At 39.9% G+C, this 13336-nt stretch overlaps 1 protein-coding gene across 2 annotated transcripts in view; it reads right to left on the bottom strand.

Annotated features, from left to right (window-relative positions):
* Positions 1-3351: 3351 nt before the first annotated feature.
* The window catches only part of ESF1 (ESF1 nucleolar pre-rRNA processing protein), an 86513-nt gene continuing 76528 nt past the window's right edge, over positions 3352-13336 (bottom strand). For both annotated transcript variants that reach the window (XM_006143656.3, XM_014585986.2), the window contains exons 12-14: positions 9264-9340; positions 6706-6852; positions 3352-4198 (exon numbers count right to left, since the gene is read on the bottom strand). In XM_006143656.3, coding sequence (XP_006143718.1) covers positions 3905-4198; positions 6706-6852; positions 9264-9340 — 518 coding nt within the window. In that variant the 3' untranslated portion in view covers positions 3352-3904. The remainder of the gene's footprint in view (positions 4199-6705; positions 6853-9263; positions 9341-13336) is intronic.

Below are 13336 nucleotides of genomic sequence, written 5' to 3'. Positions count from 1 at the left end.
ATAAGTAGAGAAATATACCATCATAATTTGGAAAGATGAAACAGTATTGAGATGTCAGTTCTCCACAAACTGATTTATAGATTCAATGTTATTTTTTAGTGTTACTTATATGTATTTTTTCTCTATGAGAGACAGCAAGGTCTTATAACTCTTCCACCCAACCCCGGCCATGAGCTGTCCCCAGATGATGTACAAGTGAGTACCAGTGTACTCTGGGAAGTCTCTGGACTTGACCCGGGGTCTTAGCCCTGTGAGACTGCTCTGCAGAACACTGTGTTTTATTTCTGTCCCACTCTCTGGCCTGTAGATTCAATGCCATTCTAAATCGAAATACAAGCAGAATTTTTCATAGCTATCAAAAAGCTGATTTTAAATTTTGTATGGCAAGGCAAAGGAACTAAAAAAGCCAACCCAATTTCAAGAAAGAACCAAGCGGAAAGACCTTATAAAGTTACAAAAATCAAGACAGTGTGCTGTTGGCAACACTGTTGGCAAGAGGATACACACATGGATGAATGGAAAAGAATGGAGAGCCCAGAAATTGATCCAAACAAAAATGACCAATTGATTTTTTAATGAAATGTTTTGAGATCATTGTAGTTTTTTTTTTTTTCAATTAGTAGTAAGAAAGAATGCAGAGATTCCATTTAGCATTTACCTAGTTTTGTTCAATGATGGTATGTTATAAACTGTAGTAACAGGACCAGTAAGTAGCTTGGTGATATTGAGGCTCTGGATTCCCATGTGGTTGACTACAGTTCAAGTCCTGGATCCAGCAGCTTGAATATCATATCAGATGTGCCTACACATGTGCCCAAAATCTGTGAAGAGGATGGAGGAAAAGGAGATTGCAATGTGGCCATCTCCTGGGAGTGATTTTTCACTTACCTTCTGTCTCAGTCTCCCTCTGGTAAACACATGTGTCCTATGGCAAAAACCTAAAACAAAACTGTAGTAACATATTACAATTAGGAGTGGGCTAGTGGCGCAATAGTAACACAACAGTCTGTGAAGCTGGATTCACATAGGAAGGGCCCCAGGCCATGAACCATCCTTGTGACACTGGATGTGCCTGTGTCTAGGATGCAGGCTGTCTGTAGCTAGGAGTGTCTCACAGTGTGAAGACTGTTGTGGGCACCTCTCTCTCATGAAAGAAGTGAATAAATAAAAAGAATGCATTTGATTTAAAAAATTACAACCATATTAACATTGACACAGATCATCTAATCTCGGTTGTTTCACTTATACCATTAGTCCTATATAATTTTTTTGTGTGTGAAATTTTTGCTACAGGGTTTGTGCACTTACTGGAGAGACAGACAGAAAGGAAGGAATCACCCCCTGGGTCCGGGACTTGAACTGCGGTCAGCCATGTGGGAGTCCAGTGATATAACCACTATACCATCTGTAGAGTCCAAGTCCTATATAATTTTATAATATGTAGGTGCTTATAGCCACCATCACAAGTATGATACAGACCATGGCCATCGCCACAAGCACCCTTCACGCTGCCCTCTGTAACCTTATTTACTGTCTTTTATTTTTTTAAAAGAATTATTTCATTTTATTTATTTTTAAATTTGCTATAGGGCACATGTGCTCACCAGAGAGATACAGAGAGAGAAAGAGGAAAAATGAGAAAGCAAGCGGCCAGGTCCAGGACTCAAACTGTAGTTGGTCATGTGGGAGAGTCCAGTGCCACCACACCACTAGCTGGCTCCAAAACTCATTGTCTTTCATACTCCTTCCCTTTTGCAATTCCTGGCAGCCAATGATCTGTTTTCTATTTCTGCAATTTTATCATTTCAAAAAATGTTGTCAGAAGGACTAGCAGTTGGTATAATGGCTATGTTGCTGGACTCCAATGTAGTTGACTACAGTTTGAATCCTGGACTTGGTGACTTAAACTCACGCTGAGCATGTGTGATGCACGCCCATACCCCCTGGGGGATGATTTCTTGCTTTCTGTCTGTCTGTGTCTTTCTGGTGAGCACACATGCCCTATAGAAAAAACCTCTCAAAAAAATGTTGTCAGTAGGATTAATACAGTACTACATCTTTTGGAATTCACTTTGTCCAACTGGGTGCTCTGAGATTTAAAAAAAAAAAAAAAAAAAAAAGGCAGACAATTTCATAGAGGAATTGAGATATTCACTAATTCACTATCAGAGGGTAACTTACAGACCTGAAGATGTGTGCAGTGAAGCTTGGTTCTTCCTACACAGCCACCTGCATAGGTGAGATTTCATCTCTCGTCCCCTGGGGTGACTCTGGCGCTGTGGTTGCTGTCCTGAGTACTTTTTCTCATCAATTGATATGGTCATGATTTTTTTTTTTTGTTTAGTCTGTTCATGAGTTACATTCATCCATTCATTCCTGTTTTTGCCAAAGGGGGCGTATGCCCGTAGGAGACAGAATAAAGGGAGAGAAATCACCCTGAAGGGACATGGCCACACTGAAATCCCCACTCCTCCACTCTCCTCTCAGGATTTTGGGCTGTGCTCCAGCGTGTTTTTCAGGCCACCGGATCTGAGACTTAAACCACTTGGCTAGTCATGTGAGATCCAGCCATCTTAACCACTACACCACTGGCTGGCCTGGTATGTCTGAATTTTTATACACAAAATGCCAAGTTAACTTTTTTGGTGTGCTAGAGAGAGTGTGTGTGCTCACAGAAGAGAGGGAAAGTGATAAAGCACTTCCCCCAGGGGGTTGGTCATGTTGTAATCCTTTCTCCTTCACTTCTTTTCTGGATTTTGGGCACACATGCTCACATGCCCCGTGTGTGTTTTTCAAGCCACTAAGTCCAGAACTTGAATTGCACAACTGGCTCTGTGGGATCCAGCCACCTTAACTACCACAGCATGAACTAGCTGCCAAACTTACTGTTAGCCACAGACTTGGCCAAATTCCCACTGCCTTTCAGAGGACATCATATTCCCTAATTTGTTCCATGTGATCACTTTGATTTTATCTCCATTTACTTATATATAGCACATGCAATTTTCATGTCCAAGTGGTCAGTTAAAGGCCAGATAAGATCCAAAATGTTGAGACCTTGAAAGTATACTTTAATTTTAAAAATAATTAAGACTTCCTTAAACTCTATAGCAGCATATCCACCCTTCTAAATCTTTCCAAAAAGCTGAAGGACAGACCAAAGAATTTTCTCTTGCTACAAACAGAGAAACCACTCCCGAGTTTACAAACATTTCAAATGTAATTGTGATTGATGCAAACCTGGAGACTGCCTTTTCATGGAGTTGTCCTCGTGAAGCCTGTTTTTCAGGTATTTTTCCAGAGTAGTTTACTTGAAGTGTGTAAAATGAAATCAATCAGTGCTATACAAAATAATAAAAATATTCTGTATTTTATTTACAAATTAATTTCATAAACTGTAGTAAACACGACCAAATAACAAAGAAAGATCTTACCTATCTTTTATGGGCAAAGAAATAAATTACTTCAATAGCTATGAAATCTTTCTCTTGCTTTCACAGAAATTAATGTATTGCATACAAATATTTTCACTGTCTTTAATGAACATATTTAAGAGTAGAGAGCGTTCTATTTTTACATAGAATTATAAAGTCTTTTTAAAAAGCTAATTTAGAGTAACTTTCTACTAACAGAAATTGAGCTCATAAAATATAAAATTTTTATAAATCCTATAATTCAGGTAATTAGACTTAATTATAATTACTCCATGGAAATTTATGGTACAAATCTGTCAGTTACCCACAATTAGGTACAACAAATATTTATGGAGAAAAATGTTACGATGGTCAGTGTAAGATTTATTTCATATTCTGAAAGGAAGCTTTGTTCCCAATAAACATTTCTTTTACTGCTTATGTACACTTCTGGAGAACACATCCTGAATCCAAACAGAAATAATATCCAGTTATTTGACTTTTTGTTTCTTTCTTGCTTGAAACTGTTCTGTTTTATTTTTTATAGATTTAATCAGCATTGACAAAGCAGGATCAATGGACTTCTTTTGTGATTCTTTTTGAATCTCACTTTCTTTTTTCTTTATTGCCTGAGTAAGTTCTTGCTCTTTTTGTTCTCTTTGCCGAGCTTTCTCCTCAAGAATTTTTTCCATAGCTTTTGTCTTCTTGAAATTAGGATCTGAGGGATCCAAATTGAACAAGTGGGAAGTATACATTGCCTGAAACCGTGCATCATTAACGTTTACCTGTAAATGCAAAAGAAAAAATAAATAAAAGGGACCAGAAATAAGTCAATCTATAAATTTAGTAAGTAACTGATTATATGAAATACAAATCTGAGTACTTTGCATTGATTTATTAGAAAACTCTTTTCCACCGACTGTCAATGGAACTTTAAAGTCTACTCTCGCACTATGACGTGCTGGGCACACTGTTCTTATCACACAATGACAATCTATTGAAAAGGAGGTATTATAGTCCATATCTATCATGGCTTCTCCTACAGTGACCACTTAGGCTGGCTGACTGTAGGAATGGTCTCTGGGAAGGGCTTCTCCATGCTTATGGCATGAAATCAATTTCTGGCTGACAAATAAGCCAATCAGGGTATTTCTAGTTATACATTTATGCAATGTCACTGTACTTTGAGTATATTTTAAGAAATATTAGCTACGGTGCCAAAAATAAGTAGCTACTGAGGGTTATTCATAGATGAAAAGATTTAAAGACCACTATGGGTAAGAATCCACCCGAGACCAAGGTTGATTAGATCCAAGCCTCAGATTTACCTTCTATGTTTCTATCACAACATTGTGGTTATACATTTATGAGTGTACCCTCGACTCTAGCCAGAGTTCTGGGTACTGCTAGGCACAAGGGTAATGAACAGAAAGGGAAACACAGGAAACACAAACCCACTTGGAGATGGAGCATAGCTGACTTTAGTTATAGTGAGGCCAGCAGCCATGGTATCAAGAACAAAACAACTTCGTGAAAAATATCGTTATGCATGCTTATTAATGTATGAAGGCAGATCTCCTAATAGAAGATCTGACTAAAATACTCTGCTTTTCATAGGAAAAGCAACATAACAAGTTTAGTGGAATAGAAGCATATGTGAAACTGACTCATGGAAACTGGAACAGCAGAGTGACCTTAAAGACTTTCTGAATGCTACTTAGAAGTGATCTGTATGCTCCTTCCAGTCTCTGAATAGAGAAATCCAAAATTCCCCCAGCTCTGCGTCCATTCTTCAGTGTTAATGATAGAAGTCATTAAGCAATTCCTAATAGCAACTTGCAGGTTCCTAGCAAAGGGACAATGTGACCATTAGGAGTATGTATTCAGCAAGAAGAAGGAAAAGGAGTGATAGAAACAAGAAACATAGTAGCTAAAAAAGTATGGCCAGGTCAGCTGGTGATGTGGTGGTTAAAGCAGCTGGATCCCACATAGCTGCTGCATAGTTCAAGTCCTGGACCCAGTGGCTTAAAAAACACTTTGGGCACATATGTGTGTCCAAAATCCGGAGAGAAGAATGGAAGAGAAGGGACTGAGATGTGGTTATCTCCCCTGTGGAGTGCTTTCTCACTTTCTCTGTCTCTGGGAAGTATAAGTGTCATGTAGGAAAAAACAAAAACAAATAAAACAAAAAAACAAGGCATGGTGAGGCCAACCTTATAGTCTAGTGGTTAAGAGAGCTAGATACTACATGGCTAACCATGGTTTGAATCCCAGCCCTGGCAGTTTGAAAAACATGTTGGGTCCATTTGTGTTCATGTCTAAAATCCCAACAGGATGGAAAAATGGAGAAATGTTTGCAACATGACCACAACCCATTTGAGGGTTCTTTCTCTCTCTCCCTCTCTCTGGTTAGTACACATGCCTCTGGCAGTAAAAATAAATTAAAAAACAGGTATGGCCTAGGCCCAGGCATCTTGGTGCAAGCAGGAGGGCACTGCTGTGTAATAGCTGAAACCACGAGGGAGGTCCAATTTCTGTTCCTTCCCCAAGCTGAACAGGCCATGCCTGGTGGCAGGCACAGTAGTCTAAGCTGATTGGGAGGCTGGGTAGGAGACTCAAGATATAGTGAGACCCTGTGAAAAATAATTCTCCCTTCTCTGCATCTCCTCCCTCCTGCACTTTCTCTCATTATTAAAAAAATTGTGTTGGCAGGACCAGCAGATGGGATAATGGTTATGTTGTTGGGCTCCCACATAGTTGACTGTGGTTTGAGTCCTGGAGAAGGTGGCTTAAACTCATGCTGGGCGTTTGTATGTGCATGCCCAAAATCCCAAGATGAGAATGGAGGAGAATGGACTGTGGCGTGGTCATCACCCCTGGAGGGTGATTTCTTACTTTCTCTCTGTCTCGTTCACATACCCTATGGCAAAAAAGATTTCTCTCTTAAAAAAAAAAAAAAAATTGGGTTGGCCATATGTTGAGAGTGTGCTCCAATGTGACCTGAATCACTCACTACTCCTCAATCAGGCTTAAACATACCTTTCCTAGTGTAAGTATCATACATGTGATTTTAACATTAAAAGCTACATAGTTTTGGTGTAGTATGACTACTTCAACTGGTGCTTAAAGAAAGAAACAGTCATTTGTTCCACCCTAGGGATAAACTGTTTTGGATAAAACTGTGGGACCTTCCTAAGATATTTTCAGGGGTAACTGACTGTGCTCAATTTCTGTCTCTAGAGCTGACTTAGATTTGACTTTAGCTTTAAGTGGCTAATGACTCCCTGGTTACCTCAAAGTCATCTTCTAATAACTCCTTCTTTTTCATAAGCTGCTTTTTCTTCTTTTTGCTCAGATTCTGGTGCTCCACAATCTTGTTGTAATTGAAGTGTTTCTTGCTGTCCTCCTCCTCATCCATCAAAAGCAAAGCCATTTCAGCCTGTGGAGAGAAAAGGACAGTTCAAATATACAGTAATATTTTTCCCTCTGAAAGAGAAGTATAGGCCCAGATACTCCCTCTAGAGAAGGAGAACTCAATAAAGCTCTCAAGTAATACCTGTCATCCAAAGTGGATTACTGAAACTCATAGAAGACCCAGAGATGGTCATCTGAAATAAAGCAGAATCTCTGGAAGATAAACTCCCGAGAGTGGGAGGTAGATGAAAGCTTGCATTTAAAAACCAGGCCACATTTCACTTAGTGTGGTAAGGTGGTAAGTAAATATTTCTCATTTTGACTTTGTTCTTTTTAAGAGTGACATTAAATGTAGCACACATTTATGTTGTGATGCAAATTATACTTTTCTAAACATATACTTTAACAACGAGGATAATTTCTTTTTTTCCCCTTGTTTGTTTGGTCTACATTTTCAATACTGGTACATTTTTATGAATGAAGGCAGGATCTTAATAGTTTCTCTTGAAATCTAGTATACTGTCTATTTCAACTAAGTAGATATTTTCTACCAATCTAGAGATTAAGTGGAAATCCTCAAGAATCAAGTAAACCATGTATACTAGTAAAAATATACAGTATGCTCCCAGACCTTTGCGACTATTCTTGTATTACACCTTCAGATTGCCTTAACTTCCCGTTACTTCCATCACGGTTGGCTTCCTGCAAGCCATTTCCTAAAGAGAAAGGTTTTTTTCTCTTGCTCTTTAAATAACTTTATGGGCATTACTGACTATGCAATGAATGGACAGAAGATGTACTAAAATATGGAGTTGAGATAGCCAGTCAGGCTCCCTCCTCAACAGCGACATGAACATCAGTCATTGGCCATTGTTGCCTCCAGCTCCTGCCTCAACATTATGACTCTTCACTGACAGGGTAACTGAGGCAAAGAGCTCATTACATTTCCAAGAAAGACTGTAATTCTGTACATTAAGTTTATGTTGTTCGAGATAATAACGAGCCATAAAGCAAAGTCTGTAAGATTCAGATCGAATTAAGTTATGGTAGCATTATTTTGAGGTTAAAAAGTATTTTCTATCTGTTATAATAAGGGCTTTTAATGAGATATTTTTCTCTTAATCATCCTGAATTTGGGGTAAATATTAACTTTGCATTAGCTAGAGAAATGTTTGATTAAAAGATGATATTTGAAAGCATGCTGCTCGAGACCAGCAGTTGGCGTAATGGCTATGTCGCTGGACTCCCATGTAGTCAACTGTGGTTTGAGTCCTGGACTCGGTGGCTTAAACTCACACTGGGCCTGTGTGCGTGCGTGCGTGCCCAAGATCCCGAGAGAATGGAGGGGAAGGGTTTGTGGCATGGCCATTCTCCCTGTGGGTGGGGGGTGGGAGGTGATTTCTTGCTTTCTGTCTCTGTCTTTCTGGCAAACGCACGTGCCCTATAGCAAAATCTTCTCAAAAAAAAAAAAAAAGCCAGCATGTTGGCATGTTGCTGAGACAGCCAGCTAGGTGGTGTGGTAGTTAAGATGGCTGGATTCTACATTGCGAACTGTTCGATTTGAGTGGTGGTGTGTAAAACATGTCAGGTGCAGGTGTATGCATGCTCAAAACACCAAGAGGAGAATGAAGGTCAAGGGACTGCAGGATGGCCATCCCCTCTTGTCGTTCTCTCCAGGAAGAACATGTGCCTTACAACAACATCAACAACAAAGAAGCTGCTAAAGCTTTTTTTTATATACCTCATAATTTACAAATTTCATTGCTAAAGTAAGTTATGTTTTCATTCGGAAAACTAGAAACTCAAGTGCTCAAGTGAACAACTTCATTTATCTTTTTCTGTTCTTTCTTTCTTTTTTTTTTTTTTTTAGTTTGCTAGAGTGTGTGTGTACTCACTGGAAAAAGAGATGAAAATGAGAAAGCAAATCCCACCTCCAATGGGGATGGTTATGCCACAATCCTTTTCTCCTCCCTATCTCCCTCCTTTTGGGATTTTGGACATGCACACACATGTGCCTGATATGTTTTTCTTTCCCCCCTTTTTGTTAAAAGAGAGATTTTAGTTATAGGGTGCATGTGCTCACCAGAGAGAGAGAAAGCAATCACCTCCCGGGGGGATGGCTACGCCTCAATCCCCTCTCCTCTACTCTCCTCTCAGGATTTCGGGCATGCAAGCAAATGTGCTGAAGTGGGTTTCAAGCCTCCAGACCCAGTACTCAAATTGTGGTTGGCCACGTGGGAGACCAGCAACTTATCCACTACGCCATCTGCTGGTCCCATCGTGGTATGTTTTTCAAGCCACCAGGTCTAAGACTCAAACTGTACAGCCATGTGGAATGCAGCCAAATTAATCACCATGCTACCTGTTGGTCTGACAACCTCATTTAAATCATGCACATCAATTACCCGTTAAACAAAAATAACAATCACATTTTACCTTTTGTCTTTCTATTTCAGTTTCTTCCTCTGGAGCTGTTCCATCTTTTACAGATTTTGTTGATTTTTTCTTTATACCTGGTACAACAAACCAAAATAAGAGAGTTAATAGTTACAGGACTATCAACAACAATCTGTTTTTACTAGGATCAAAAATGCAAGATATTTAGGAATAAGCTTAACAATAAATTTGTTGAGACTAAAGGAAGAAAAAACACATTACTGAAAGAAGTCTAAGCAATAAATATAACAGTTCTAGATGGGTATCAATACGTATCACAAGGAAGGAATTTCTTCTGAAAGTAATGTATTATTTACTCACAGAAATTTCTACCAGATATGGAATAAGCATTTGATAAAATTGAAAATCCATTCATAATAAAAAGTCTTATGTGTATTTAGTAAAATTCCAAATAAAATTCCATTCAAGAATATCTATACAAGGATTTAATAAGATAGTTTGATATACTTGTGATACAGTGCACTAAAATATACTAAGAAGTAAAATTATTACACTATATGGGAACAACGAGACACTGTGGCTGAACATACAATAAAAAGTAGCATCACATCAATGGAAAAAGAAGAGATAGTTTAATAGCTAGTGCTGGACAATCTGTTTCATCTGGGAAAAAAGAATCCAATTATAGCCTTTTATCGCATAGTGTATAGGAAAATAAAATGCAGGTAGATTTAAGAGTTAAGCATTAAAAAAGAAAAAAAAACCCTATGAAGAAAATCTAGGGAGCAACTATCTGATCTTTAACATAAAAACATTTTCCTGGGGACAGCAGCTGGCACAGAGGTTGGGGGTTGGACTTCTCCATGGCCAACCACAGTTTGAGTCCCAGACCCAGCAGCTTGAAAAACATACCAGGTGTGTTTGCATACGTACCCCAAATCCCAAGAAGGGAATGGATTACAGAGGACTGTGAGGTAGCCACCCACTTAGGGCATGATTTCTCACTTTCCCTCTCTCTGGTGAGCACACATGCCCTATGGCAAAAACGTTTAAAAAAGGGAGGGAGGGCAGCAGGTGACGTGGTGGTCAAGGGCTCTGGACTCCCACATGGCTGACCATGGTTCAAGTTCTGGATCTGGTGGCTTGCTTTCTCATTCTCTATTTCGTTCTGTCTCTCTCTGGTCAAATTAATATAAGTAAATGTTAATAAAATAATTCTAAAATAAAAAAAATTTTAAAAAGAGAAGGAGAGAAACATTTTCCTACTATAAAGAACTGTGAAAGAAATCACACAGAAAAATATTCAAGCGATCTGAATATATAAGCTCAAAACACTGACATAAAACATTTATTTGGAAAATGAGAATTTATCCTTATAGGGAACCAGCAGTTAGCGTAATGGCTGGGTTGCTGGACTCCCACGTAGTCGACTGCAGTTCGTGTCCGGACCCAGGGGCTTAACATTCACGCCAGGCGTGTGTGCGTGTGGGCGTGCATGCCCAAGATCCCGAGAGGAGAATGGAGGAGAAGGGATTGCAGCGTGGCCATCCCCCTGGGGGGTGATTTCTCGCTTTCTGTCTCTATGTCTCTCTCTGTCTGGCGAGCGCACGTGCCCTATAGCAAAAATCTCTCCAGAAAATAAAAAAAAGAATTTATCCTTACAATAACAATTTGACAGTCACTATCAATAAGTACAAATTCAATAAAACTCGTTCTCTTTCTCTAAAGACAAATTTGATCTTCAGTTAACTTTCTAGCTCTAGTACCAGGTGAAACTACCTATGATAAAAGTGGTTCTTGAGGGACCAGCAGTTGGTGTAATGGCTATGTCACTGGACTCCCATGTAGTCAACCATTGTTCGAATCCTGGAACTGGTGGCTTATTACTCATGCCGGGCACATGTGCTTGCGTACCCAAGATCCCGAGAGGAGAATGGAGGAGAAGGGATTGCGGTGTGGCCATCCCCCCTTGTCTTTCTGGTGAGCACACATGCCCTATAGCAAAAGCCTCTCCAAAAAGAAAAAGAAAAAAGTGGTTCTTGATTGTACAACTACATGTATTGAGGACTAGGGACTTTTAAAAAGATACCAGTTCCTATTTGAGACACGCAACTTATTTGAGTGCAACTACTGCACACTGTCTCTTTCCTTGTATTTGAGTTCTAGTACTGCCAAGCAGACTACTGTGCAACCCTCCACTAAAAAGAAACACTCTGCAGAGTTTCCTCTCCTTAGTACCTGGGTCCCAGGTGTGACCTGTGTGAGTCTTCTGAACTGGACTATCCAGCAGAGCCCATGATGATCCCCTGATGGGCACTGCACTACCTTAATCAAATCATCTGTGAGACAATTTGGGGATTGGTACCCTTGGAATGTGATGTCATATAAAAGATACAGCTTTGCCTATAAATTACTTGCCAAAAACACCAACACGAATCTAATTGAACCACTAGCTAAATTTCAGTTTTTATGGCAAATACAGAGGACCAAGAAACAAGAAACTATTAGACACATCTCAGATATGAGACTGTCCAAATGCTTGGGCTTTTGAAAAGACCACCATTATAGGGGGAAGTGTGCGTGGCATCTTCTACATAACGGTGAACTAGAGACAAAACTAAAGTCACTGAGATCAGCCTTGACTGAATTGGAGTATGAAAAAGAAAAGTTATAAAAGGCAATGCAGGGAACCAGCAGTTAGTGTAATGGCTATGTCGCTGGACTCCCACGTAGTTGACCGCGGTTCGTGTCCCGGACCCGGTGGCTTAAAACTCACGCCGGGCGCGTGTGCGTGCGTGCCCAAGATCCCGAGAGGAGAATGGAGGAGAAGGGATTGCGGCGTGACCATCCCCCCTGGGGGGGTGATTACTCGCTTTCTGTCTTTCTGTATCTATGTCTCTCTCTGGCGAGCGCACGCGCCCTACAGTGAAAATTTCTCAAAACAAAAAAAAAAAGGCAATGCAGAAATCTGAGTATCAGAACTACTAGATAATCTTTTTTTAAAATAATTTTTAATTTTTTATTATTATTAAACTTTCTATAGGACATGTATGTTCACCAGAGAGAGAGAGAGAGAGAGAGAGCGAGCGAGAGAGAAAGTGAGAAAGCAAGTCTCCGGGTTCAGGACTTGACCCTCCTATCGGCCATGTGGGAGTCCAGTGCCTTAACCATCATACCACCTGCCTAGCCCCAGTGTTATTTTTCTTATGTTATATAAATGTATAGTGGTTACATAGCCAGACTACAAAGTAACTCAATATTAAACTTGGCACAGGAGATTAACTTGCCCAGACTAACCATGGGTTTAATGAGATTCTTTGTAGACCAGGGCCTTGAGATGCAACCCAAGAAGCAGATGTGCTTAAGGAACATAAAAATTTTTGCCCTGAAGATCAGGTCCAGCTGAACCAACACAGATGAAAACAACTCTGATGTTAACAAGTCTTCCTCTGCAGGAATGGTTAAAGAAATGAACTGCCGGGTGGAGCAAAACAACACGCAGTACCGTTACTTTCTCTTTAAAGGCTTTCTTGTTAGACAGGGACTGAGGAGATGATTCTTCAGGACACAAGCCCACCACCTTCCCCAGGTTGCTGGCCATCTTAATAAAACTATCTTTCCTTTCCACCTATACCTGTCTTTCGAATGGTGAGCTTGCTTTCTGAATGGTGAGCAGCTTACTTGGGTTCAGTACGTTTCATCTCATTACATTTATACATGAGAATATCTTTATTACAAGATGTATGACAAAATATTTAGAGGTGCACTATTCCTGAATGTCTGCATTTTGCTTTCAATCAGTTTAACAAAAATGTACTGTGTACAAACAAACAAACAAACAAAAAAAACAAACTCCAAAAAAATAAAAGTATTGTTGGAGCACAGTGCAGTGGCACAGTGGTAGTGCAACACTCTGCAATGCTGGCAGCAGTATGGAACATCGAGTTTTGCTCCTGGGTCAACCTGAACATGCCAGGTGAGCCAGGCCATGATTCTTGCTGCCTGGGAAGCTGGTGGGAGGAATGCAGTATGTGACTCTGTTAAGGAGTCTCTCTCTTAAACACACACACACACACTAAATAAATAAATACACTTAATGCTCTGTGTTCAGC

The sequence above is a fragment of the Tupaia chinensis genome, unplaced genomic scaffold (genome assembly GCF_000334495.1).
Source record: "Tupaia chinensis unplaced genomic scaffold, TupChi_1.0 Scaffold000101_1, whole genome shotgun sequence".
Taxonomy (NCBI): domain Eukaryota; kingdom Metazoa; phylum Chordata; class Mammalia; order Scandentia; family Tupaiidae; genus Tupaia; species Tupaia belangeri.
Note: the sequence above shows the minus strand (reverse complement) of the source record. Positions and strands in the feature narration are given on the sequence as shown.